Source organism: Hippocampus bargibanti, linkage group LG06 (assembly GCF_051943395.1).
Source record: "Hippocampus bargibanti isolate YZ-2025 linkage group LG06, ASM5194339v1, whole genome shotgun sequence".
Lineage (NCBI taxonomy): Eukaryota > Metazoa > Chordata > Actinopteri > Syngnathiformes > Syngnathidae > Hippocampus > Hippocampus bargibanti.
The window spans coordinates 236,328-263,187 of record NC_142739.1 but is presented as its reverse complement, the minus strand read 5'-3'; the positions used below and the strand labels follow the sequence as shown (position 1 = coordinate 263,187).

At 43.1% G+C, this 26,860-nt stretch overlaps 1 protein-coding gene across 3 annotated transcripts in view; it reads left to right on the top strand.

Annotated features, from left to right (window-relative positions):
- The first annotated feature begins 4,561 nt into the window (after positions 1 to 4,561).
- ddc (dopa decarboxylase) overlaps positions 4,562 to 26,860 on the top strand; it is a 46,036-nt gene continuing 23,737 nt past the window's right edge. The window contains exons 1-7 of one of the 3 annotated variants that reach the window (XM_088998136.1): positions 4,562 to 4,666; positions 8,082 to 8,188; positions 14,507 to 14,624; positions 14,709 to 14,752; positions 17,464 to 17,672; positions 19,688 to 19,801; positions 19,892 to 20,011. In XM_088998136.1, the coding sequence (XP_088854262.1) occupies positions 17,472 to 17,672; positions 19,688 to 19,801; positions 19,892 to 20,011 (435 nt within the window). In that variant the 5' untranslated portion in view covers positions 4,562 to 4,666; positions 8,082 to 8,188; positions 14,507 to 14,624; positions 14,709 to 14,752; positions 17,464 to 17,471. The remainder of the gene's footprint in view (positions 4,667 to 8,081; positions 8,189 to 14,506; positions 14,625 to 14,708; positions 14,753 to 17,463; positions 17,673 to 19,687; positions 19,802 to 19,891; positions 20,012 to 26,860) is intronic. The other 2 variants (XM_088998137.1, XM_088998138.1) reach the window with 2 other exon arrangements.

Below are 26,860 nucleotides of genomic sequence, written 5' to 3'. Positions count from 1 at the left end.
AGACTTTAGTTTGCTGACGAAGTTTCTGGGATAAGAAGCGAAACGTCCGACACCTTCAGACAAGTACAGATGACGGCTGAAGAAACCTTTTCACCGATGGACCACTCCTGTACGACTGAGAGCTTACAAAGATGCACCTGTAGGAACGATTGAAGGGGTTGTTCGCCATGTGAGCTAGGCGGGGGCCAAAGACAGGGACCTTTGTGTCCCTAGCAACAGAAATGTTCTTGAGAGACTTGGAATGTCACCCATAAAGCAGAGAAGGAACTTGGTGTGCACAGCAGAGACCCCCCTCCCCCTCAAAAAAGGATACATTGATGGATCCTCCTATTTGAGTGCATTACCCCACAGACATTCAAAATATCTGCATTACTTCAAGTAGAGGACACCAAATCAAGAAAACAGTAGATTTTTCTCAGAGAATATCCACCGTCTGAAGTACCCCAGAGCCCAAAGGCATTGCGAGTTCAGCGCATAGCCATTGTAGGGTCACCCCTCAGACATTTCTAGAAGTAGAGTTTTACAGAAGTATATCCACCTTCTGAAGTGCCTCAGAACCCAAATGTACATTTTTACTTCAAAATATAGATTACCATGTGACATTTTGCATTGGATTGGATATGGATACGCCTTTATTAGTCTCACAGTGGAGAAATTTACATTTCACAGCAGCAAAGTGATGAAATGAATGAAAGTAGAAAAACAAAATACATGAGTTGCTGGAAAGGCAGCCACTCTCGCGGCACCGTCTTGAAGTCAAAATAACAAAAAAAAAACTAAATAACAAATAATATGACTTCATATGGATTAAATAACACATAAAAGTAATAATAATAATACTTATAATACATTATCTACCATCGGATATAAGAGATGAAACTCCACAACCACCAAACGTAAGCCCTCCATTACCACTGCACATTAGTGGTGATTTGGACAACATTGAGAGGCCTCTTTGCTAATTGTGCATGTCTAACATGGAGGCTCACAAAATGCACTAAATGTACTGACGAGACTCAGGCCCCTGACCGCAGAGAAAACATTGCGGCCATGTTGTTGCCAGATCTATTAGCACACAGAAGCACTTCAATTGCACAGAAAGACAATGAGCGTAACTTTAAGAGCATCCTAACTTGAACGCTTCATCTTAATGTTTTCTTCAACTTGTTTTGATTGCATTTGACGGTGCAAGCACTGCACCAACAGGAAGTGAAAATGGAAAAAAAATGTCATTTGATAGCCCTTTACAGTTGTCGGAGCTTCCATTCAATATTGGAGTGTGTCTGTGAAATTGTATGTCCATTCATCCAGAAGAACATTTGTGAGGTCATAGTTCATTGGTCCCCACCGTGAGCTGCAGTCTTGCTCCCAATTTATTATTTTAATCACTGCAACCTCAAAACCGTTCACCCAAATTACATACGTACTAACTGTAGATACTCTACACGCTGCGAGAGAAATTGGTGGCGATTCAAATTAAGAAGAATGTCAAACCACATTTAGGGTTTGGGGGCACATGAAATGATTTATAGTGTATTTTCACATGAATGGTGTCACAGGAATATTTGAATGTTTACGTGGGGAGTACATATGCATTTTAAAGCTTCATTAGCCGGCTAATCAGAATCAGAAAGCCTTTAATAGGGAACATCTGCAGTCCACAACTGTCTTGAGTCAACATAAGGTAGCTGTGATATTTACAATACAATAGTCCATTTTATTTATTTATTTTTATTCACATGTGGTTATAACTTTATTATTACTATTACCACTGCTGAAAAGGAAGCTTTTATCCTCTCCTCTTTCATCTAGAACTGCTTCATGTCATCACAGATGGTACAGCAAGTCCTGAAGAATGAATGACTCTCTGTGTCTTTGTGTTGTCACATTTTTTTTCCCCCAAGATGGCGGCACGTGAACACGCAGCGGCTCCCCTCTCATAGCAAATTGGCGTTTTCATGTTTATTATGTTTGTTAAAGTCATTAGAAGTGCCTTGCATGCTGGGTCCGAGAGGACAGTAATTTCATAAAATGCCTCAATTCCCAGGTGCTGGTATATGAATAAATATATATATATATATATATATATATATATATATATATATATATATATATATATATATATATATATATATATATATATATATATATATAGTGAATGCTGCCGTAGTACACAGGGCACCGCCTGTGTCCGATCCACATACCTCACTAAATACATTAAGATAACATGCTGAAGTGTGTCATGAAGTGTGTATGAAGTGATTTTCATAAAACAGAAAAATCCTTCATTACATCGGTTTGGTGGGGAGAGGTTCAATTTGGATCGTTCGTACAACAGACTACTTAGGCAAAATAGGATTAGGAATACTGATGAGGTGATACCAGTGGACGTGGGGCATTCAGTCCAGTCGTTAGTCAGACCAATAGGAACAATCAGTGGAGTGGCAGGGAGTAGTCCTCTGCTCCCCCCAACCTGAGAGCAGGGACCTATCATAGCAGAGTCCGGCACCGCCATGTCTGGACAGTGGGATATATATATATATGGCCTAAACTACCAGTAAGACTTTAGTTTGCTGACAAAGTTTCTTGGATAAGAAGCGAAACGTCCGACACCTTCAAATTTGTACCGATGACGGCTGAAGAAACCTTCTCATCGATGGACCACTCCTGTACGACTGAGAGCTTACACAGACGTATGTTAACTGTTGCCAATCAAATAGTTATATTGTACATATGTTTGTAAATCTGACTGTGATGACGTCAGTGCCTCACCAGCCATGAACGTCACCGCACGTGACTGGTCGTATTTGAGGCTTTTTTTTTTAAATGAGGGTCAAATATGGCTCATGAAAGAAGTGTCTCAGTAAATGTTGAATTAAGGCTGACATCGTGCAGGAGCCTGTTCTGGCTGTTGTAATGTTTTGAAGAAATCGTGTGACAGATCTCGTATGACAGCTACGAAAAAAAAGAGTTAGATTCACAAGTGATAGCAGGACCGGACATCAATCATCCTGTTCGGAGTTAAAAAGAGGGGGGGGGGGTCCAGTAATTTTGTTGCCAGTTTGACGTATAGAGTAACGCAATAGGCAGAGCATCGAGCCAATGTTAATGTATGTGATGACATATTTTGGCCATTTCATCTTTATCTTTATCCCCACTGACAGTCCAGGGTGGAATGCAGTTTGCCAAGCCAGTTCATCCACTGCCTGATTACCTTCAGCGATACGGGTACCAGATATAGAGTGACCCTGAAAATGGCTTTCTCCAACCGTTACATAAGTTGTGCATGGGCAATTGGGGCTCTTTTGGCAGTCTAGTAATTACTTTTCCCACTCGACTAAATTCACCAGTGGAGCTAAAAGAGCATACGCCAAATCCGTGAAGATAGTAACTGTCGACCCACTGAGTCAGCGCCAGACATAAAGACAACATTTCTGCAGCTTGAGGAAAAACCGGATCATGTGTCATGACAGTTCCTGACTAGTATGAATTGGTAAATCAAGTAGCGGCGGAATTTGAAAGCATCTTTCTGTGGATTACTCCCAATAAAAATGTAGACATTATAAATGACATTCATTATAATGTACAACTTTTGGGCCTTCAAAGCAGTACATGACCAATTGTCAAAAACGTCATTAATGGCATTCCAAAACCGTATTGCTTTAGATATGCTTTTGCCTGAAAAAGGAGGGGTTTGTTCAATGTTTGGTGAGCCAATGATATACATTTATCCCGAATAATACTCAGGCGGACAGTAGATTAACCAAAGCTTTCAAGGGCATTTAACCAGCTGCTTAAACATCAATCAGGTATCCAGATGCCGACTTTTTGGGAAGAGTGGATGGACCATTTTGGTCGTTATAAGGCATTGGTTTCATCATTCTTTGTCTCAATCTTCATCTTTATGGCAATGTTAGTGGTTTGTGGGTGTGGCTGTATTCTGTGCTTTAGATTGTTGTTGAATAAATTGATAGATAGAGCTATTCGTCTGGTAAAGGAAGAGCTAATGTTAGACATTACTACTGACAGCACAGCTTTATTGGTGGAAGAGGACAGCTGCGTAGGTAACGCGGCCAATGTTCCGTTTCTCGCCCTGAGTAGAGGGAGTTTCACCTTGTAATGATTTGCTTGCTCAAACCTTCTTGGATTGCAATGTGATGATGTTAAATAAGAAGTGAATTTTTCTATATACAAGGGGGAAATGTATCTTCAAGTGTTCACTTTTATGTTTCACTTTCACTGTTTGAGTAGCGGGTTACGTGTTTGCTATTAAGTTAAAGTCCACATTGCTTTGTTGGAAGAAATTACGCCGTGACAAAGGGTTGAGGTTCATTGGGGGAGCAGTGAGAATCAACAAATTAAGATGATGAGAACAAAGATGATCATCGTCAAGGCGATGAAGGTATGAAGGATCAAATTAAGTGAGTTGTTAATTTGACATTTACATTGTAAAAATGTGCCAACCAATAGGGTTGTTTGTTTTCTTGTACGCCTCTGTTAATGATGAAACTCATGTGAACCGATTTGGTCCAATGAAAGGCCATCATACGAGGAAGAACAGCTGGGAGTCAACTCGCAATGCTATTGCGTTTTGGCCTTGCAGCTGACGACCTCGTACGTACGTAAAGCTGTTGGACGCGTGGACTCGAGTCATTTATTCGCACAGGTGAATCAATCCGTGTTCAGATCGCGATCTCTTCCTCCTCACACTGTCTTCAGAATATTGCACAATGTTTTCCTTAACATCATTTTTTTCTTTTAAAACACTGTACAGATGCTTAAATTGTCGATTTCCAGTGAAATATATTATTTCCTGTGCTGTTTGTTGAGGACGTGAAGAGATACGTGATTTTGTCAACTGAGTAGTGGTTTGGAGAGATGGCGCTGACCGAATAAAAAAGGTGGGGCTGTTGGAAGTAGTTTGAAGAGAGAACCTTGACGAGAGATAAGAAAGGGTGTGGGGCTGTTGAGCGGATTGATAAAATGGCTTGCAGCAAGGGGACTCTGGAGGTTCCCCATGGTGTTCAATTCATGGCTCGGAATTTTCCTGGTACTGAGATTTATTACAATAAGCGGATGGAAGTTGGCGGATTTTCCGGTGCTTTGCAAATTGAACCGTTGTCGGATATTTGGCTACAATCGAAGCTCCAGGAGGTTTCTGCGAGTGGCAGGGATCTGGAAAAAAAAACAAAGGGCCGCAGGGCAGGCGCCATTTTTGCAGACAACAGGCCGTCCTGGCGGCAGCCTATGGGCAGGCCGATTGATTTGACTTCAGGCAGATGGGGGCTTCTCAGCAGAGACAAGCAGTCTCTGAGGTGCATTCCACAATTCCACTGCATCAACATGGAGCGCTCACGTCCCCTACTGGGGAGAGTAAGCAATTGAAGGCTGATTTAGCAGAACAACTTGCTTGTGTCTGCACCCACCCGAACCAGAAGCAAAACAAGATGCTCTGCACATTTTTACCCATCTGAAACATTGCAACAATTTCAAGTGGATTATGAAAGTGATTTTGAAGCTTTTCCAATGTGGAGGAAAACCCCAAATTATTCCAACGATGCAGGCAACAACATGATGAAGATGTAAACATTTTTTTGGGGAGGCCTGGAAAATGTTTTCAAGATTCACAGCTGCATTCCCGAATCTGCTGATGAGGATTTAAGAAAACTTTCCTCCAAAATTTGACACCAAGATTCCGGATTTCATTAAAAAAAAAGTTTCCTATGGTGGCTAAGTTGAGCCATGGAAGTTCACGTCTCAACAGGGGGGATGGTGTCGGTAGTAAGAAAAAAATTCCATTTAACCAGAGGTTTCAACTCTGCAAAAAAACGTTTGTCTGAGTTGTTTGATATGCTGTAAACACACTCTGCAAGGTAAAATACAAACAAAAAGAGAAACATTTCCACAGGGGTGATGAAATCTTCCGGTTGAGTTCTTCATTTGTGTCGTTTATATATATATATATATATATATATATATATATATATATATATATATATATATATATATATATATATATATATATATATATATATATATATATATATATATATAGGACTGCCACTGAACTCTTCGCTGCAAAAATACTTCGCCATCTTAAAAGAGAAGCAGACGTTTCCCTACATCAGCACTGGCAAACACCATTCAACAAGTTGACAAGTCTCAAATACTGAGTTTTTAATGGCTATATTTGCATTGCAAGTGTGTGATATAATTATATAAGTCGTAATCTGCTATATTAACCTGATTGCAATTGTTTTATTAAGTATTGAAGTTTGGGTTTATAAGCTAAATTGAAACTAATAAATTATATAATCCTGTATTTTTTGACATTCTACTATATATTTAAAGTTAAAAAGGCTAAGCCTAAAAGTATATTTACACAAAAGGGAGAATTTATTTACATTTCAACTACATTTTGCTACACAGTCAAAATGCCACGTGAAGGTGAAATAGAGCAACCATACGCCCAAGAAGAGCAAGTTAAAGCAACAGTAGATGTAACACCACATCCGACTAAGGCAGATTCCACGCAGCCTCGGAGAAGTGAACGCACTCGCACACGAACTGAAAAGGGACAGACATTTGGAGATGACAAGTTGAAAGATCTGAAAGCAAACTTTCAAGTACAACCGACCCCTCTGGACAAGTTGTGTCCATAATTTGTAAAATGGCTTCAAATGACTTCTACTGAGCGTATTTTACAAAGATCCCATCGTATATAGCTATATTTTACGTTTGAAGACTTGCGCTGAATATTCAGGAAGTCTTGTTTTTGAGTTGGTGACGATTCCTGACGTCACGGAAGGAACGCCTGACAGAGAAAAGGACACACAACGCATTTTGCGGTACTTTGTTTGGTCTGAAAACTTCGTGTTGATCCGTGTTGATGGCAAAAGTAGAAGAAAAACACATAACTCATGCGATGGTGAATCATTGTGTGTTGCACCAAGACAACTGTTTGATATTCGCTGACACAAATTCCCAGGACACAAATCAGCCCATTTACAACGGAGCTGTGGCGCCATCTTCTGCATTTTCTGGGTGCTACATTTCTGTCCAGATGTCTCAAAATTACAGGGAATAACTTCTTTAATCGATTGCAAACATTTCTGCTTTCCTCTTCATAACTATTTGAATCCTATTCATAACCGGATGAGTAACAAGAAAGCATTTTCTCAGAATCTGAAGCCATTGTTTTGATTCTCGAGCAAGGCAAGACGTTGTGGCGTGACATCACGAACAAGGGGGCGGGACCTTCTGAAACTGGCCACTTCCGGGTTCAATTTGAAGTTTAAGTCATTTTTATTAGTGTTTTGTGTGACAGGTTAGAAAGTATCTTATTTAGTATTTTGGTTACATTCGCATACTTACATTGGTTTACAAATGTTTATTTAGACAAGGAACACCTGCTTCGGTTAGTGTTTCGTGTCAGACCGATTTACATGGTTGGACAGGAAGTTGTGCTCATACGTTTGCATTACCTCTGTGCATTCGAAGTTAACCACTGTTGAGTCAAGACGTACACCACCGCTTGTCTTGTGGGTTTTTTCTGCATCCCACAACACCGTACCTCCCTTACCATTGTGGAGAGCGCAAATTTTGGAGGCACCGCTGGGATATTTTGGTTCGAGTGTTGTCTACCAGCCGTGGGTAGAAGCTCGCGCCGAATATCCCCCAATCAATCCAGTCGGAGTGGCGTATAAATAGGGTATCTGAAGAAAACAAAACGTGGGCAGATTCGTTCGCCTTCACTGCTGACGAGACGGGTTTACCGGTATGCTTAATATGTAACGAGAAGTTAGCAAACAACAAAAAGTCAAATGTCGCAAGACATTTTCAGAACAAACACACAGCCTTTGCTCAAAAATATCCGGATGGTGATGATAGAAAAAGAGCCGTTTCGGAACTGGTCAGAGCAAAAATGATTTTATGAAGTGGATGAAATCTACAAATTCAGCTACATATGCTAGTTTTGTGGCCGCTCAGGAAATAGTCAGGCACGGGAAACCGTTCAGAGACGGAGAATATATCAAAAAAATCATTCATTAAGATGTCTTTTCCAACATGAACTACAACAGACATCGCTCACGCCTGACAGACGACAGCTTACAGTCCTGTGTGAAGATGAAGGTAACGTCATACAGCCCTGATGTGCAGAGGCAGGAGCAGAAATCACATTAACCAGGTGATAAATATTGTATTTGCCATTTTGCAAATCTTCTTTTTTTTTCAATAGACATTGAGTATTATATTTGAAAGTAATCTTCAACCCAACGTCTTTTTTTCGGAGTTTAAAATGTTTTTGTTGCATGCAGAAATGTGATTTCGCTTCTCTGTAACAGTTCATTGATTCATAAATGCAACACACTATAGTTTGATTATGCATATAGAAAAGGTAAAAAACGATGATGAAAAGATGCAGTGTTGTCTTCATTTTAAATGTCAAAAGGTTTTTGTGGCTCCCAGTGTTTTCTTTTCTGTGGGAAATGGGTCCAAATGGCTCTTTGAGTCGTAAAGGTTGCCGACCCCTGGGCTAAACTAATACCAACAAGTGTAGGAACTTTGAATGTAGGAACAATGACAGGTAAAGGTCGAGAGCTGGTTGACATGATGCAGAGAAGGAAGGTTGACATACTGTGTGTCCAGGAGACCAGGTGGAAATGGAGCAAGGCTAGAAGCTTAGGGTCAGGGTTTAAGTTGTTCTATCATGGTGAAGACAGAAAAATAAATGGAGTAGGGGTTATCTTAAAAGAGGAGTTTGTTAGAAATATCTTAGAAGTAAAAAGAGTATCGGATAGAATGATGAGTCTGAAAGGCGAGATGTTCAATGTTGTTTGTGGGTATGCCCCACAAGTAGGATGTGAGCTGGCGGAGAAGGAGACATTTTGGTTGGACTTTGATGAAGTCACACAGAACATCCCGAGAAGTGAGAGGGTTGTAATTGGTGGAGACTTCAATGGACATGTTGGCGCAGGAAACAAAGATGATGAGGAGCTGATAGGCAGGTTTGGACTCCAGATGAGGAACGCTGAAGGACAGATGGTGGTTGACTTTGCTAAGAGAATGGAAATGACTATTGTGAATACTTTCTTCCAGAAGAGACAGGAACATAGTGTGACCTATAAGAGTGGAGGCAGAAGTACACAGGTAGACTACATTTTGTGTCAACGGCGCCATCTAAAGGAAATCAGTGACTGCAAAGTAGTGGTTGGTGAGAGTGTAGCCAGACAGCATAGGTTGGTGGTGTGTAGGATGACGCTGGCAGTGAGGAAGATGAAGAACCCAAAGGCTGAAGTGAGGACAAAATGGTGGATGTTGAAAAAGGAAGAGTGTTGCATGATATTTAGGAAGGAGGTAAGACAAGCACTGGGTGGGCAAGAGGTCCTTCCAGATGAAGGAGAGGAGGGACTGGCAAACCACAGCGAACATAATCAGAGACACGGGTCGGAAAGTACTTGGTGTATAGAGTGGAAGAAAGGTAGATAAGGATACTTGGTGGTGGAATGGGGAGGTGCAGGAGTGTATACAGAGAAAGAGGTTAGCAAAGAAGAAGTGGTACACTGAGAGGACGGACAAGAGTAGACAGCAGTACAAGGAGATGCAGCGCACGGTTAAAGTAAAGGTGGCAAAGGCCAAACAAGAGGCCTATGATGACTTGTATGCGAGGCTGGACAGCAAGGAATGCGAGACTGATCTTTACAGGCTGGCGAGACAGAAAGACAAAGATGGTAAGGACCTGCAGCAGGTTCAGGTGATTAAGGATAGAGATGGCAATGTATTAACAGGTGCCAATTGTGTGATGGCAAGATGGAAAGAGTACTTTGAAGAATTGATGAATGAGGAAAATGAGAAGGAACAAAGAGTACAAGACGTGACTGTTGTGGACCAAGACGTAGCAAGCATTAGCAAGGATGAAGTGAGGAGGGCACTAAAGAGGATGAAGGGGGGAAAGGCACTCGGGCCTGATGATTTACCAATCGAGGTATGGAAGTGTCTTGGAGAGGTGGCGGTGGTGTTCCTGACTGCGTTATTCAACAAGATCTTAGAGGGTGAACAGATGCCTGAAGAATGGAGACAAAGTGTACTCGTGCCGATTTTTAAGAACAAAGGAGATGTGCAGAGTTGTACTAACTACAGAGGAATAAAGTTGATGAGCCATCCAATGAAACTCTGGGAAAGAGTAGTTGAAGCTAGACTAAGAGCAGAAGTGAACATTTGTGAGCAGCAGTATGGCTTCATGCCAAAAAAGAGTATGACAGATGCAGTGTTTGCTTTAAGAATGCTGATAGAGAAGTACGGAGAAGGTCAGAAGGAATTGCATTGTGTCTTTGTAGATCTGGAGAAAGCATATGACAGGGTGCCCAGAGAAGAGCTGTGGCATTGCATGAGGAAGTCTGGAGTGACATAAAAGTATCATGACTGTAAGACAGTTGTGAGGTGCGCTGTCGGTATGACTGAGGAATTCAAGGTGGAGGTGGGACTCCACCAGGGGTCAGCTCTGAGCCCCTTCTGGTTTGCCATGGTGATGGACAGGCTGACAGACGATGTCAGACAAGAATCTCCTTGGACCATGATGTTTGCAGATGACATTGTGATCTGTAGCGAGAACAGGGAACAGGTGGCGGAAAAACTAGAGATGTGGAGATATGCCCTGAAAGGAGAGGAATGAAGATCAGTCGCAGCAAGACGGAATATATGTGTGTGAATGAGAGGGTTCCAAGTGCAAGAGTGATGCTACAGGGAGAAGAGATAAAGAAGGTGGAGGATTTTAAGTACTTGGGGTCAACTGTCCAGAGCAACGGAGAGTGTGGAAAAGAGGTGAAGAAGCGTGTCCAGGCAGGCTGGAGCGGCTGGAGAAAAATGTCAGGTGTGATGTGTGATAGAAGGGTTTCAGCTAGGATGAAAGGAAAAGTGTATAAAACCGTGGTGAGACCAGCCATGATGTTCGGACTGGAGACAGTGCCATTAAAGAAAAGACAGGAAGCAGAGCTGGAGGTAGCAGAGTTGTTGTTGAGGTTTTCTTTGGGAGTGACCAGGTTGGATAGGATCAGGAATGAGTACATTAGAGGGACAACTCATATTAGAGGCGCTGGAGAGAAAGTCAGAGAGGCCAGACTGAGATGGTTTGGACATGTCCAGAGGAGAGAGAGCAACTATATCGGGAAAAGGATGCTGAGCCTTGAACTGCCAGGCATGAGACCGAGAAGAAGACCGAAGAGGAGGTTTATGGATGTGGTCAAAGAGGACATGAAGGTAGCTGGTGTGAGAGAAGAGGATGCACAAAACCGGGATAGATGGAGGACATTGATTCGCTGTGGCGACCCCTGAGGGGAAAAGCCAAAAGGAAAAGAAGAAGATGTGGAGAGGGCTATACACAAAACAGTTCTGTTGCTAGATGCAGGGTAGAGAATGCACTGCAGTCTTTATGGTTTTATATATATATATATATATATATATATATATATATATATATATATATATATATATATATATATATATATATATAAAATAAGGTGGCCAAAGGAAGAGATCCAGACCACAGATGTTAAGACCCGAAAACTCCTCACCATGCATGGAGGGTTCCATCCCAAGTCCAGCAGCCTGACACTGTACACAAGCCGTAAGGAAGGAGGCCAGGGACTAGTGAGTGTGAGAGCCACTGTCCAGGATGAAACATCCAAGCTCCATGAATACATCAAAGAGAAGGCTCCAACGGATGATGTACTCAGAGAATGTCTCAGACAATGGGGAACAGAGGATGAGGTCTTGGATGAGGGACAATCATGGGAGGACAAGCCTCTACACGGGATATACCACCGAACCATAGCAGAAATGGCTGATCTCAAGAAGACCTATCAGTGGCTAGAGGGGGCTGGCCTAAAGGACAGCACAGAGGCACTCATCCTGGCTGCTCAGGAGCAGGACCTGAACACCAGAGCCATAGAGGCAGGGATATACCACACCAGGCAAGACCCAAGGTGTATGTTGTGCAAAGAGGCACCTGAGACAATCCAACACATAACTGCAGGGTGTAAGATGCTGGCAGGGAAAGCCTACATGGAGCACCATAACCAGGTGGCTGGAATAGTCTACCGAAACATCTGTGCGAAGTATGCACTGGAAACCCCAAGGTCAAAATGGGAAACACCTCCCAAGGTGGTGGAGAATGACCGAGCAAAGATGAGGTTGGGTTGTTGACAATTCTGGTACAGGCTTTATTTTCCGCGCTTTGTTATTTAAGTTTCATTTTACTGAGAAGATGGCCAGAATGGACATGCTTTATTGCTGTACTGTTTCGCAAGGAAAAGATAAAAAGACCTCTTCTTCATTTCGGCTTTTCCCCTAAGGGGTCGCCACAGCGAATCAATGTCCTCCATCTATCCCGGTTTTGTGCATCCTCTTCTCTCACACCAGCTACCTTCATGTCATCTTTGATCACATCCATAAACTTCCTCTTCGGTCTTCCTCTCGGTCTCCTGCCTGGCAGTTCAAGACTCAGCATCCTTCTCCCGATATAGTCACTTTCTCTCCTAAGCCTCTAATATGAGTCCCTGGAGCATCACTATTGCACTTGGATCCCTCTCATTCACACACACATATATTCCGTATGGCTGCGACTGATGTTCATTCCTCTCCTTTCCAGGTCATATCTCCACATCTCTAGTTTCTCCGCCACCAGTTCCCTGTTCTCGTTACAGATCACAATGTCATCTGCCAACATCATGGTCCAAGAAGATTCTTGTCTGACATCGTCTGTCAGCCTGTCCATCACCATAGCAAATAAGATACTCTGACATACTTTTTTTTGTCACTCCAGACTTCCTCATGCAATACCACAGCTCTTCTCTGGGCACCCTGTCATATGCTTTCTCCAGATCAACAAAGACACAATGCAATTCCTTCTGACCTTCTCTGTACTTCTCTATCAGCATTCGTAAAGCAAACACTGCATCTGTCGTACTCTTTTTCGGCATGGAGCCATACTGCTGCTCACAAATGTTCACTTCTACTCTTAGTCTAGCTTCAACTACTCTAAAAGATAAAAAGACCAAAACTTTTATTTCGGACACAAGCGGAAAAAGTGTTCTACGGTGGTGGTGGTGTCGTTGGTGAAAGTGAATCAAGTGAAATCACATTAAAGAATTAACCATCAGTACAAAGAACCGGAGTCCTCTGTTTGGAATGGAAGCCCATTCGGTTTGCCATAATCGGACCACGTCCGGTTTGCCGGAGTCAAGCCATGCCTCCTTTGCCGCGTCTGGGCTGCATTCGGCCCACATGCGTTTTGCCAGTGCCAACACAAGGTGCCGGATTCATACCGGATCCGGCCCAAATGCCTTTGCTGACTGCGTATATTCTCTTTTTAAATTAGCATCTTCAGGCAAGTCCTTGTTGAGTTGAGTCCTTGGAAACTCTTCCAATTGCTGCAATGTTCTCTACTTCTCTCGGGTGCATGTTCAAAAATGTTCCTATTGTGTTTTCAATTTCAACATGTGCGAGTTGTTCATGCAACGAGGGCTTGTCACTTCCAATAATAAAGGATATTCTAAACAGCACAGCATGGTTAGACCTTTCTTTAAATTGAAACACCCAAAACTGTTTCTACAAAGACAAGAAACGTTGAAAACTTTCTGTCACGGTTTGCAAGGTGGTGATGGCGGTTGCGGATCCCAAAAAGCAGGCAGGAGAAATTGTATTAAAATAAAGTCAACAGGTACGTCTTTGTGTGCCCTGCGATTGGCTGGCAACCAATTCAGGTTGTCCCCCGCCTCGTGCCCGAAGACAGCTGAGATAGGCTCCAGCACCCCCCGCGACCCTAATGAGGAATAAGCGGTACGGAAAATGGATGGATAAATTCAACAGGAACAAAATGTAAAACATCAAAGTCATTCAAACAGAAAAATACAAAGTATCAAAAGAAAACCAAGAGTAAAAGTCCACCAAGTTGAACCAAACACATGCACAGCATACAATGCATACAATGCATACAATTGCATACAAAGCATACACCAATGACCCGACCCCGAATGATAGTGCCGGCAGTCCTTTTAACTGTCACTGATTGGGAACGACCAGCACCTGTGAGGCAGCAGGCAGGGCTGACAGCGCTACCCGTTGGTCGCCAATCCGACCGTGGCAGTCCGCCACTGATCGGGAAGACCAGCACCTGTGCAGGCGGGGCCGACAGCGCCACCCGTTGGTCGCCAACCAGATCATGACACATTCCGCTTTCATAATGTTATATTATTGGTGGAGATGAATAAAGCCCGGAAGAAAAAGTCATGCCATCCCAAGACACATTTTATTGTTTTTTTATTTTTTTGTTTATTCAATGACTGAGCTTTACTCAAACACATCTTTTTAAGACCACATAAAACAAGCAGAAAATGTCATTGTTATCCAGTTATAACATTGTTTTATGTATTTTTTAAAAATCTGTTTACTCAGTATTAAGGTTGAATGTGTGCACGAAAGGATGTCTGTTAAAGGTCACTTATGACAGCTGTACCAGGATCTGCTTGCGATGTGTCTTTCCCCCTGACGTGGCCGACCTCCGATTGGCTGGCCCACAGAGGATTGGTGAGGTGGGAGTGGATGGACACGAGTTAAAAGACGAGAACGTGTCTTGTTGTTTACACCCACGCATCTCTTCATAAACACCTTAATGTACAACTGTACATTTGACTTTTTTTGGAACAACAAAGGGCAGGGAAGATCTTCACAGTATACCACTTGTGGCGCTAGAAATGTGAGTACATGCGCTGTCATACACGCACATTCACACGCACACACTCACGGGCACACGCGCACACACGCAAACACATTCACACTGACACGCGCGACGCACGAACGCGCGTGTGCATGAACGCATGACCACAATCTCAGACACACGCACTTTTGTAATCCCATTTCAGATTAGTGTACGGATAATGATCTATCAAATATAGAAATGGCCAGGTACACAATAAAACATTTAGGGGAAGAAATGGCTATTTTTCATTTGATGTTGGCTGCTTATTTTACAATAAATAGGGAATAATTGTCTATTTTTACACCGCTTTCGTTTTGGTTGCTATCCACAATGTATAGTTGTAATTGATCAGACACACACACACAAACACACACACGCACATACGCACGCGCGCGCGCGCGCACACACACACACAAACAGACACACACACACACTCACGTACTTGCTTATTTGTTTTTGTTCCATAATCATGAAATAGAAATAAGAGCCATGATACTCATTGTAATTGTATTTGAGATTAAAAGTGTGACCAAAAAATCGTATAGAAAATACAAATTGTCTCTTGATATAAACAACATTTCGAAAAAAGTTCGACTTTTACACAGAACAATACAGAATACAGCTATTAATTTACTCATGAAGAAGATTCATTTGCATGACCTTTTTGGTGCCATAAGATTGTGACCAATGTGTGCTTGTCCATAAATAACCAATTTGAAAATGAATTAAATGTAAAGAAAGAACTGAAAAGAACACGAAAGACCTGTATTACTCTGAAGTGTAAATGGTTGCAAAGATATTCGCAGACAGTTTTTAACTATCACAAGCAGAAATTGTGACAAAGAAAATACTTTCCGAGAGCAAAACCCGTCTGCAAACATTTTTGCAACCTTTTATGAGCTCTCTCTCCCCCAAATGAATGGCTTTCCAACCTTAAAAAAATCTCAATTATAGTGTCCGATTTGTTTCAGGGCCAATCAGTTACTATGAAATCTTTTGGAGGTGACTTGAAAACGCGAGATGTCTTTGGCTGAGTCATCACTCCACTCCACACATGCATTCCTGGTTTTATAAGAGCGAGCCGTTACCAGCCGTCAGATGTAACCCCAGTCATAAAAATACAGTATATATATCTCTTCTTTTCCTTTCGGCTTTTCCTTTCAAGGGGTCGCCTCAGCAAATCAGTGTCCTCCATCTTCAGAGGTTTGATTCACGTGTTACAGTATGTATAATAAACATACTAGTATGATAACAACGCTGACCCATATTTATAACGTCATGTGTTCTGATGAATGAAGGTTTGATGATTGATAGAAGTTTTCCCCGAGCGCAACCACTGCTCACTGAAGGGTTCAAATGCTACACAGTGAAGGCAATGAGCAGTTGACAAGCTTTTAGCACTGCTTACTAATTGTCACGTCCGCTCGAGGAGTGGGGACAGGACTCGAGGGACGAAGAAAAGTAGTAAGGGGTGGATCCGAAATACACGGTGGAGACGGTAAATTCAAGAAGGATTTTTACTGAGACGCACAAAGCAAACAGACAATCAGGCAACCGAGAAGAACAGTGTAACAGACCTGCGGAATGCTGGGTGACAGGGATCTATGGAGAATACACCGGCGCGGACCGAGGGGGAATGGGTGGCTTTTATAGCCAGACGGCACAATTAAGGGAATGAGAAACAGGTGAGTGAGTCCGGAGAGCATGGAGGGGCCCACTCCTGGCAAAGAGGAGGATGTGACAGGAGGAGAGGGGCACGCATAAAGACGCTTAAAAATTAAAATTATTATTATTATTACAGTAAAGTCTCGTTATATCGATATTCTCGGGAGTCGGAAAAAATATCGATGTAACCAGACTATCAATATATCCGATCCTGCGGCAAGTAAATTTTCTCCTTGTGTTCATAGAAATAGTATCATAATAAGCAGTACTATCGATATAACCGATATCGATATAACGTGACTTTACTGTATTATAAAAACTCAAAATAATAATCAGAATAACAATATGATGACCGTGAAAGAGTGTCAAATACAAACTTAAAAAACTTTTTCAGGAAGCATTTGGAGTGTGAAAGCCTAAAATCTACAAGACTAAACAAACAAAGAAACACCAGATAGGTAGGTAGGTAGGTAGGTAGGTAGGTAGGTAGGTAGACAGGTAGGTCGGATAGATGGATGGATGGGTGGATAAAATGTTGAAATAACTTCACTTTATTCAGAATAATACGAGCTTCTCGAGACGATTGTGAAATAACTAGTGCGCTAAAATGTTTCGCTGTTGATGTAAAACTCAAAATAGAGAGGCGAGCCATAGAGAGAGACATTGTCTTGATGGCTGAGGTTTTTCATCCAAATGTGAAAGTTTCTGTGCATTTGACAGGCAGCACTTCCTGACATTGCTCCAATATGCAACCTGTTTTCAATCATCCCAAAAACAGTGGACCACACTCTCTCTCTTCTGAAATGTTACGACAGAATTCCACATGCTGTCAAATGCAGGCTTAAACTAATCCTGTCTCGTGCCTTTTGTAATGGTTAAATAATGGAGGCAGTGTGGTGTGGTGATGGGCCAACTAGAGCGGTGTGGCGAGGGGCTAATGGAAAAGCACCATGATATTCATTATCTTTAAAAAAAGCGCATCTGACACTACGTAGCATGAATGAAAAATGCATTGAGGATTTTCTGCTGTTTTTGTCAAATAGTACATACCATGAATGCTGAAGAGTTCCGCCGTCGAGGAAAGGAAATGGTTGACTTTGTTGCTGACTATTTGGAGAATTTGGAGCAGAGACCGGTTTTCCCAGATGTAGAGCCAGGTTATCTCCGATCCCTCATCCCGACTGAGGCACCGCTGGAACCAGAGAACTATGAGGAGATAATGAAGGATGTGGAGCGAGTCATCATGCCTGGGGTAAACTTTTTTTCCAACTTTTACAACATTTGTTTTTGCATTTTTCTATGCAATGTAAAGCTGTCATCGTTAAAATTATAGTGCTGTCAGCAGTGATCCCAAAAAGTACCATCATTTTCCACAAGATGACACACAACTACATTTTGACCCACGACGATTCACCACCGCATTATATATGTGTTTTCCTTCTAATTTCGCCATCAACACAGATCAGCACGATGTTTTCAGACCAAACAAAGTACCCATAATGCATTGTGTGTCGCTTTCTCGGTCATGGGCGTTCCTTCCGTGACGTGACGTCAGGAATCGTCACCAACTCAAAAACAACAGTTCCTTAATATTCAGCGCGCGTCTTAAAGCGTAAAATATAGCTATATGCGGTGGAATCTTTGTCAAATACGCTCAGTAGAAGTCATTTGAAGCAATTTACAAATTATGGACACAACTTGTCCGGTGGCGTCGGTTATCCTTTAAAGTGCAGCATTTCTTAAGGAAGTACAGTTGTGGCAACAACAACTCTTAAAAAACTCAATTGTTAGAACTACTTATTTTTTTTACGATCTGACATCAATGATAGCAAAGAGTTGGATAATGTAACCTCCACAGAAGTATAAACGATGTCAATGTTTATACAGTCTATTTTAATTTAGATTTCGTTACAAAGGCTTTTGTTATTTGTTTTGTTATTATAAATCCCCCGGAAGCCTCACAAATGACGTGGAATTACGCATTTGCTTCGTGATCGGGCCTGTAAATCAAGTTAATTGGTCGGATTAGGGTCGGGTCGGGCTTTAATACCTGCGGGTTGGGGCGAGCTGGATTTTACCTCTACTGTTTACAGGTGTGCGTGTGTGTGTGTATGTGCGTGTGTGTGTGTGTGTGTGTGTGTGTGTGTTAGTGTGTGTGTGCGTGCGTGTGTGTGTGTGTGTTAGTGTGTGTGTGTGTCCTCCCCCACCCTCAATCACCCCTCCCTTGGGACAAGCGTCATCATCATAAATGAGTGACAGCTACATCACATAGAATGATGTACATAAATGAAAAACAAAGTAACGTAGTTTATTCAATACATTGTAAGAATACACATTGTAAAGAACAGTACCATGGGGAGACTAAACAAATTCTCGAAAAAAGACTTTATCAACATCACAGGGATTATATTAGTGGGCCTCAATCGGTAGTAGATATGCACCTAAAAGCTAGCAACCACTCATTTGACGACAATGAGGTTACAATCTTAGTGAAAGAAAATAGATGGTTTGAAAGGGGAGTAAAAGACTATTTTCATAAAACAGCAAAATCCTTCACTTAACCGCCACGTTGGGTTGCGGTTCAATTTGGATCGTTCGTACAACAGACTGCTGAGGCAACATAGGCTTAGTTATGCTGATGAGGTGATACTAGAGCAAATGGGGCAAACAGGCCAGTCACTCAGGCAGGACATTAGAAGTAATCAGTCAGGACAATAGAAGTAATCATTGGAGCCGCAGGGAGTAGTCTTCTGCTCCCCCCAACCTGAGAGCAGGGACAAATCATATTAGAGTCCGGCACCGCCACGTCTGGACAGTAGGAATATATATAGGGCCGCAACTACCAGCAAGACTTTAGTTCGCTGAAGAAGCATCTTGGATAAGAAGCGAAACGTCCGACACCTTCAAATTTGTACAGATGACGGCTGAAGAAACCTTTTCATCGATGGACCACTCCTGTACAACTGAGAGCTTACACAGACGTACATCACATAGAGTTCTTTTTATTGTGGTTAGCACTCTCCACTGATCAGTACTTGCAATAAAGTCTTGTCTCACTCCTGGAGCTCCGTCATTGACAGCCTCTGGTTAGTGTAGGAGCGATGGGCAGGAGCTGATGCTTCCCCGTCTAGCGTGTTCTCACGAAGCGTCTTGTGCCTCCCACGTTCTTGGCCAATAAAGAGAATGTTGATTCTGATCACTAAATGTGTGCCCTTCCATTTTCTGACGCATGGATATGACAGTTGAGATTGTTTCTTTTCATTTCAGGTCACCCACTGGCACAGTCCATACTTTTATGCTTATTTCGCTGCAGCCTCTTCCTACCCTGCTATGTTGGCAGATATGCTGAGTGGAGCCATTGGATGCATTGGATTCTCTTGGGTAATAAAAATCTAAACATTGCTGCCTCTAAGGGGTTTTCACCCCCCTTCTCCCATATTGAATATTTGATATGCTTGTTTGCATGTTCAGGCTGCCAGCCCAGCTTGCACCGAGCTGGAGACAGTGATGTTAGATTGGTTAGGAAAGATGCTGAAGCTGCCAGAGTCTTTTATAGCTGGATCTCATGGTCATGGAGGAGGTGTCATCCAGGTAAATGTTCAACCTACAAGACTTTATTTCAACATATTTACCTGTCTTGGCCACCGCAGAACAACGTTATATTAAATATCCATTCGGTTTGTTATTGCCATACGAGGTGAATATACAGGCACCAAAATTTATCATCGTCGGCGGTGCCCTTTGCTTGCCTCTGATGAGAGATGGGATTCAATATTTGTTGAAAAATTGGAGAGGGTTTCACAGTGCTAGATGGCAACAAGTCCTTTGCTGATGTCAGTGGTGCACAGCAGCTCAGAATTGCAAGGATATTGCATTTTAATGTGTTGATCACAAGATGGCATATCTTGGTGCTGTGAATCATTGTGGCTTCTAACTCAAATGCTTTGGCAACTCGACACAAAAGCAGCTGTGACGGATTCTATGCATGTGTGTGTGTGTGTGTGTGTGTGTTTGTGTGTTTGTGTGTGTGTGGGCGTGCATGTGTGTGTGTGTGTCTGTGTGTGTGTGGATGCCTTTGTGTGTGTATATGCTTGCATGGGTGTGTGTGTGCCAATGAAAGAGTGGTTCCTTGTTGAGAAGTGAAGCATGAGAGAGCACTCTGATGATTGATCATTTCATGCCCCTTTCATTATGACCACCTGTGTGTGTGTGTGTGTGTGTGTGTGTGTGTGTGTGTGTGTGTGTGTGTGTGTGTGTGTGTGTGTGTTTTTGCGTGCGTGCTTGCCTGCTGATTTGATTCATTGTGTTATTGTCATTTCTCTCGTAAAGCTTTTTCCCCCATCACAACTTCTCAGCTGACAACAATACCAAATGGCCTCTTCAAACAACAACAGTTAACAAGAGTTAATGAGGGACAAGTCATCCCTCTATCCAATATTTGAGCCACTTTCTGTATCCTCACAAGGGTCACACAAGGGTGGGTAGAGGGGTCGACCCTGAACTGATTGACAGACATCTGCTGGGCACACTTAGACAAACAACCAGCTGTGCTGATGAAAAAAAAATTAAAACCATTACAATGAAACTCCTCTACAATGAAATGAATGTGTGTGTGTGTGTGTGTGTGTGTGTGTGTGTGTGTGTGTGTGTGTGTGTGTGTGTGTGTGCGTGCGTGCGTGCGTGCGTGTGTGTGTGTGTGTGTGTGTGTGTGTGTGTGTGTGTGTGTGTGTGTGTGTGTGTGTGTGTGTGTTCTCGTTTGTGCGCCGCGGGGGGACATCAACCTGACTGCACGCAGCCCGGTGGGGACTCGTGTACCCGTGGGGACCACATTTTAGGTCCCCACGGGCAAATTGCTCTGAGAGATTCCAAACCATGTTTTAAAGACGTTTCATGACTTTTCCTAAAGTGTCCCCACGGGGGCATTCCAGACCAAAAAACTGTGAGAGTGTATGCGACCCTAATGTGGCAGATTGGTATATGCCGGGGATGTGTCCTCGCACCAGTCCTGTTCAACATCTTCCTCCTGTGTGTTTCCGGCTTGATGGAAATTTATTCAATATCAGAAGGCTCCAGGCAGTCACGAAAGTAAGACATTGTAGCAGTAGAGGAATGAGCATGTCCGCCACAACATACATTTATATGTGAAAATACGTATACGCAACACGAGGCCTACAATTTGTGCGTTGCATGTAGCATTCGATGTCACGGCCTTATGCCAACAACATGGCACACTAGCATTTCGTTCAGATAATGATGAAAGTACGGTGACATAGATTGGTCTCATGAATCATATTTTTGAGACTGTTGTCACCACCTTCACCATGGTTCATGGGCCAAGCAGCCAGCATTACTCGATGATTTTTATAAAATCAAATTAAATTGATACATACAGCTAATACTACAGCCCAGATTCTATTGTAAACGCAAAAACACATGTGCAGCGATGCATTTGGGCCGCCCCATTTACGCATTTTGACAGCCGATGGAGCAACTTTGTAACTCCACTGCGCCAGCACCGGCGCGCGTCTATTACGATTGGCCCATATTGCTACGTGATCTGCGCCTCATATGACATACTTCTTTTAAAATAGCTAAAGAAACACATTTAGTTAAACAGCAATTGAAAACTGTTTGTTTTGCTTGAGAGGTTTTAACGTTTGTCGTGATTCACTGGAAACTGCTGAGATAATATAATCGAATAATCATTTACCCATAATACATTGCACTATTTACATCGAACGACATTGACATAAATGGTTGCATTATGGAGCGAGACAACAGGAGTAAAACCCTAAAAGATATTAAACACAAACATATTTTCATTTTTTTAAGAAGCAACGGAGTGACATCGATGAAAAGGTTTCTTCAGCAGTCATCTGTACTTTTTTGAAGGTGTCGGACGTTTCGCTTCTTATCCAAGATGCTTCTTTAGCGCTGAAGAGGAGCTGGAGAGAGCCTGGAAGGTAAAAGTGACAGTCGTGCCTGTGGTGGTCAGAGCAAACTCGACGAGTGGTTGCAACAGATCCTGGGAACAACATCGGATATCTCGGTCCAGAAATGTGCAGTGCTGGGAACAGCACGGCTACTGCGCAGAACCCTCAAGCTTCCTGGCCTCTGGTAGAGGACCCGAGCTGAAATGGGGGACAGACACCACCCATGGGGGGTGAGACGAGGAAAAAAAAATATATATATATATATATCGATGAGAAGGTTTCTTCAGCTGTCATCTGTACTTTTTTGAAGAGGCTTCCTCAGCGAACTGAAGTCTTACTGGTCGTATCGGCCCTATTTATATATCCCTAATGTCCAGTCATGGCGGCGCCGGACACAGCTATGATAGGTCCCTACTCTCAGGTTGGGGGGAGCAGAGGACCACTCCCTGTGGCCCCACTGATTGTTCCTACATTCCTGACTAACGACTGGCCTGTTTGTCCCACTCCTTCCGGTATCACCTCATCAGCATTACGAATGTTGCCTAACCTGTTTTGCCTAAGCAGGCTATTGTATGAACGATCCAAATTGAACCTCATCCCACCGGACCGATTTAATGAAGGATTTAGTTGTTTTATGAGAATCGCTTCTTTTACTCCCCTTTCAAACCATCTATGTTCTTTCGCTAAAATTTTCACCTCATTGTCGTCAAATGAGTGGTTGCTAGCTTTTAGGTGCAAATGTACTGCCGATTGAGGCCCACTTGTATTATCCCTGCGATGTTGATAATGACTTTTTTTGAGAATTTGTTGAGTCTGCCCAATGTACTGCTCTTTACAATTTTCATTCTTACAATGTATGGAATAAACTACATTATTTTGTTTTTCATTTGGTAGCCTATCTTTTGGATGCACTATTTTTTGCCTTAACGTGTTTATCGGTTTGAAATAAGTAGGAATTTTGTGTTGCCAAAGGACTCTTTGTAGTTTTTCAGAAACCTTACTGCAATGTAAGGTACTGCTACTCTGTTGCAACCACTCGTCGAGTTTGGGGGTCTCTCCCCCGAGTGCTCTGACCACCACAGGCACGACTGTCACCTTTACCTTCCAGGCTCTCTCCAGCTCCTCTCTGAGCCCTTGGTATTTCTCGATTTTCTCATGTTCCTTCTTTCTGATGTTTCCATCACTCGGGATCGCTACATCCACGACAACGGCTTTCCTTTCCCCTTTATCTATGACCACGATATCTGGTTGGTTGGCCATTACCATCTTGTCAGTCTGTATCTGGAAGCGTGAGGGTGGACTATATCCGGGCCTGGTGCCGTCCAGTTTTTCATACCTGAGACTCTTTCTTGTATGTCTGCCGCTGTGATGGTAACTGGGTTCTGTTCAGGGAGGTTGCTGTGCTCCTCTTTCAGAGTCACCAGCCATTGTGCACTGCTGTTATGTGCGACCTCCTTCTCCCATATGCCTTTCCAGTATCTTTCAGTTTCCAGCCTTGGAGGGTCTGCTCTGCTGTTAGAACCCTGCCACTGAGCGTACACTATCGCAGGTTGTGTTGCGAACAGCCTGTTTATTCTTCTGGCCTCATTCTCTTTCGTGTACCACTTTAGGCAACTGGACAAGGCCTGGAGCCTTTGTTTGGCAGTTTCAAGGGCTTCAGGTTATCTGCATGTACCTCTTGGGTATTGGCCTTTTTTTATTCACACCTCTCTGGGTCTCCGTCAATTGACTCACATCTTTCCGAGCCGCCTTGATCTTAGCCTCCAACCGTCTTTTCCAAGGTGGGTAATGAATCTTGTGGCTCTCATGGTTGCTCTTGTAGCCGAGCATCTCTAGGATCACTGATGCTGAGGCGTATATCATTGGTTTCTCTGATCGTTCCGGTCGGGCTCGTTCTCAGTGCTGCATTCACAGTTTCCATGAGACTTTCAGGTGGTACTTCACAGAGCCGTTGTAATCGGTTTCTTAGTTGCCCAGTTTTCATTCTTGCCATGATCTTATCTCTCAGGTCAGTTGCTACCTCGCTCAGCATTTCATTCATTGGGGCTGGCTTCCCAATCTCATTATTCATTGGGGCTTGCCTCCCAATCTCTGGTTGAACCTCTTCCTGTGATGTGGCAGCCTGGGGCCCGTCACCTCGGAATTTGTGTTGTACCTCATCAATCTCAAGTTGTGATAGCAATTGCCGTTTGTGGATATTGGAACACTGAGCTACTAGTTGTTTCGGGGTGAACCGTGACTGTGGGTTTCAAAGTAACCATTCAGCCCCCATTCTCCGCATGTTGCTTGCATAGGGTCCTGCTTGCATAGGGTCCCTGTGTTGTCGAGATACTCGAGGATGTGGTGCAGCCCGATATTGACTGCAGCCTCCACAGACTTGTTTGTGCGGTAAGCAAACTGAAGGGGTTCAAAGGGGGTCCGGTGATGTTCTTTAGGTGGTTTAGCATGAGGTGTTGAAAGGTCATCATGATCACAAACGTCAGAGCGACAGGCCTATAGTCGTTCAGTTCCGATGTTGCCGGAAAGACAAACATATTGCGCCGGAACCGGCAATTGGTTTACTGGTGACGATTGTTTATTTTAAACTTGCAATCTACACTCTGCCTTTGAACTATCAATAAAGTTGAAACAAGTCCAAATTTCACTGTGTTTTCTATCCATTTTCTCACTCTCTGTCTGTCATCTGCCTATCTATTTTTATTTGCAGCTCTGTGTTTCTGTAACCCCCCCGCACCCCAACTGCTGCGTTCTTGACCAATAATGTGCGGCTTTAATCAATTTTTATTTGCAGCTCTGTGTTTCTGTAAACCCCCCACCCGCTCACTGCTGCGTTCTCGAACAATCATGTGCGGCTTTGACCGAAACTGGGGATGGGGAATAGAGGACAAAAAATAGTCGGCTGCCCTTTCCTTGTGAGGAGAACGGGCTAGTTCGTGAACAACACATCACTCATTGTGGCGCTCCGTGTGTATCCCGAAAAATAGTTTGTATGCCAAGATTAAATTCTCGTTAATGTTCGTAAACCGAAAAGTTCGTTAGCCAAGGAGTTCGTAAGCCTTGGCTGAACCTTGGATGAACTCACTGTCCAGAGGTTGTGAGTACAAATCCCGCTCTGGTCTCCCTGTTTGGAGTTTGCATGTTCTCCCCGGGCCCGCGTGGGTTTCCTCCAGGTCCTCCCACATTCCAAAAACATGCATGGCAGGTTGATTGAGCACTCCAAGTTGTCCCTAGGTGTGAGTGTGAATGCAGATGATTGTTTGTCTGTGTGCGCTGTGATTGGCTGGGAACCAATTCAAGGTGTAGCGAAGACGGCTGGAAAATTGATGGATAGACTCTTATAAAGTCCGTCTCATATGGCTATATTATTAGATTAGATTAGTTTAGCCTTTATTAGTCTCACAGAGGAGAAATTTACATTTCACAGCAGCAAAGTGATGAAAGGAATGAAAGTAGAAAAACGAAATACATGAGCTGCTGGAAAGGCAGCCACTCTCGCGGCGCCGTCTTGAAGTCAAAAGAAAAAAAAAAAAAACTAAATAACAAATAATATAACAGCATAGAGACAAATATGACAAAACAAAGACATAGAGAGACGTTCATTCTTCAGGACTTGCTGAACCCTCTTTGTGATGACATGAAGCAGTTCGAGATGAAAGAGGAGAGGATCAAAGCGTCTTTCCACCAGTGGATCAGGGACATCATGGTGGAATGTGCACGTCGACTACAAGCTAAATGTTGAAAGCAAACACGCAGCTGTAGCATCCATTGACGAAAAGAGATTGTCTCACATCTCCTGTTCCACATAAATCTGCTTCAATTCCAAGCCGCAACAGTTCCACATACGCATCGGCGCTCTGCGCTGACGCTCCTTTCTTCTTATCGCGGGTTCCTCAAGCCATGCATCCATCCAGCCGCAGACTGTCCAACAGCACTGACCTTTCCGCTAAATAAAGCGCGGCTGTGAAGATGCTGCCCATTACAGGCGCAAAAAAAGCACAATGGCCCCAGAGCTGTCCAGTGATGGCAGTTGAATGGCACCGACATTCCTCCCATTCAAAAACAGTACTGGCATATTCATGCTGCCGAAAACGTGCAACTGCTCACCACAGTCTCCTCCTTGAAGAACGTTGTGGCCAAAAATGCTGAAAAACAATCCGTATCCGTTCCACATGACGCACAATAACACAAAGTGACAAAAGAAAACACAAAGTGACAAAAGAAAACACAGAAACAAGACAAAAACAACAAAAAAAGCAAGGCTCATCAGAGCACTCTCTGAGGCTGCCTACTCGGGCGCCATCTTGGTCTGTTTTTACTGTACTCACCACCAAAAGCCAACAAAAATGCCAGAGTATTTCCTTAAAGCGTTGGATGTTGGCGAGCAATGGTTTCAAACCTGAGAGAGGCGAACGCGTTCCAAGCCTGTCGACAACAAAATGTGGTCGAAAAGAAGAGACACAAGGCAGTGTTTCCAAGATGGAGAGAGAACCCGCTTTTTAATGAATTG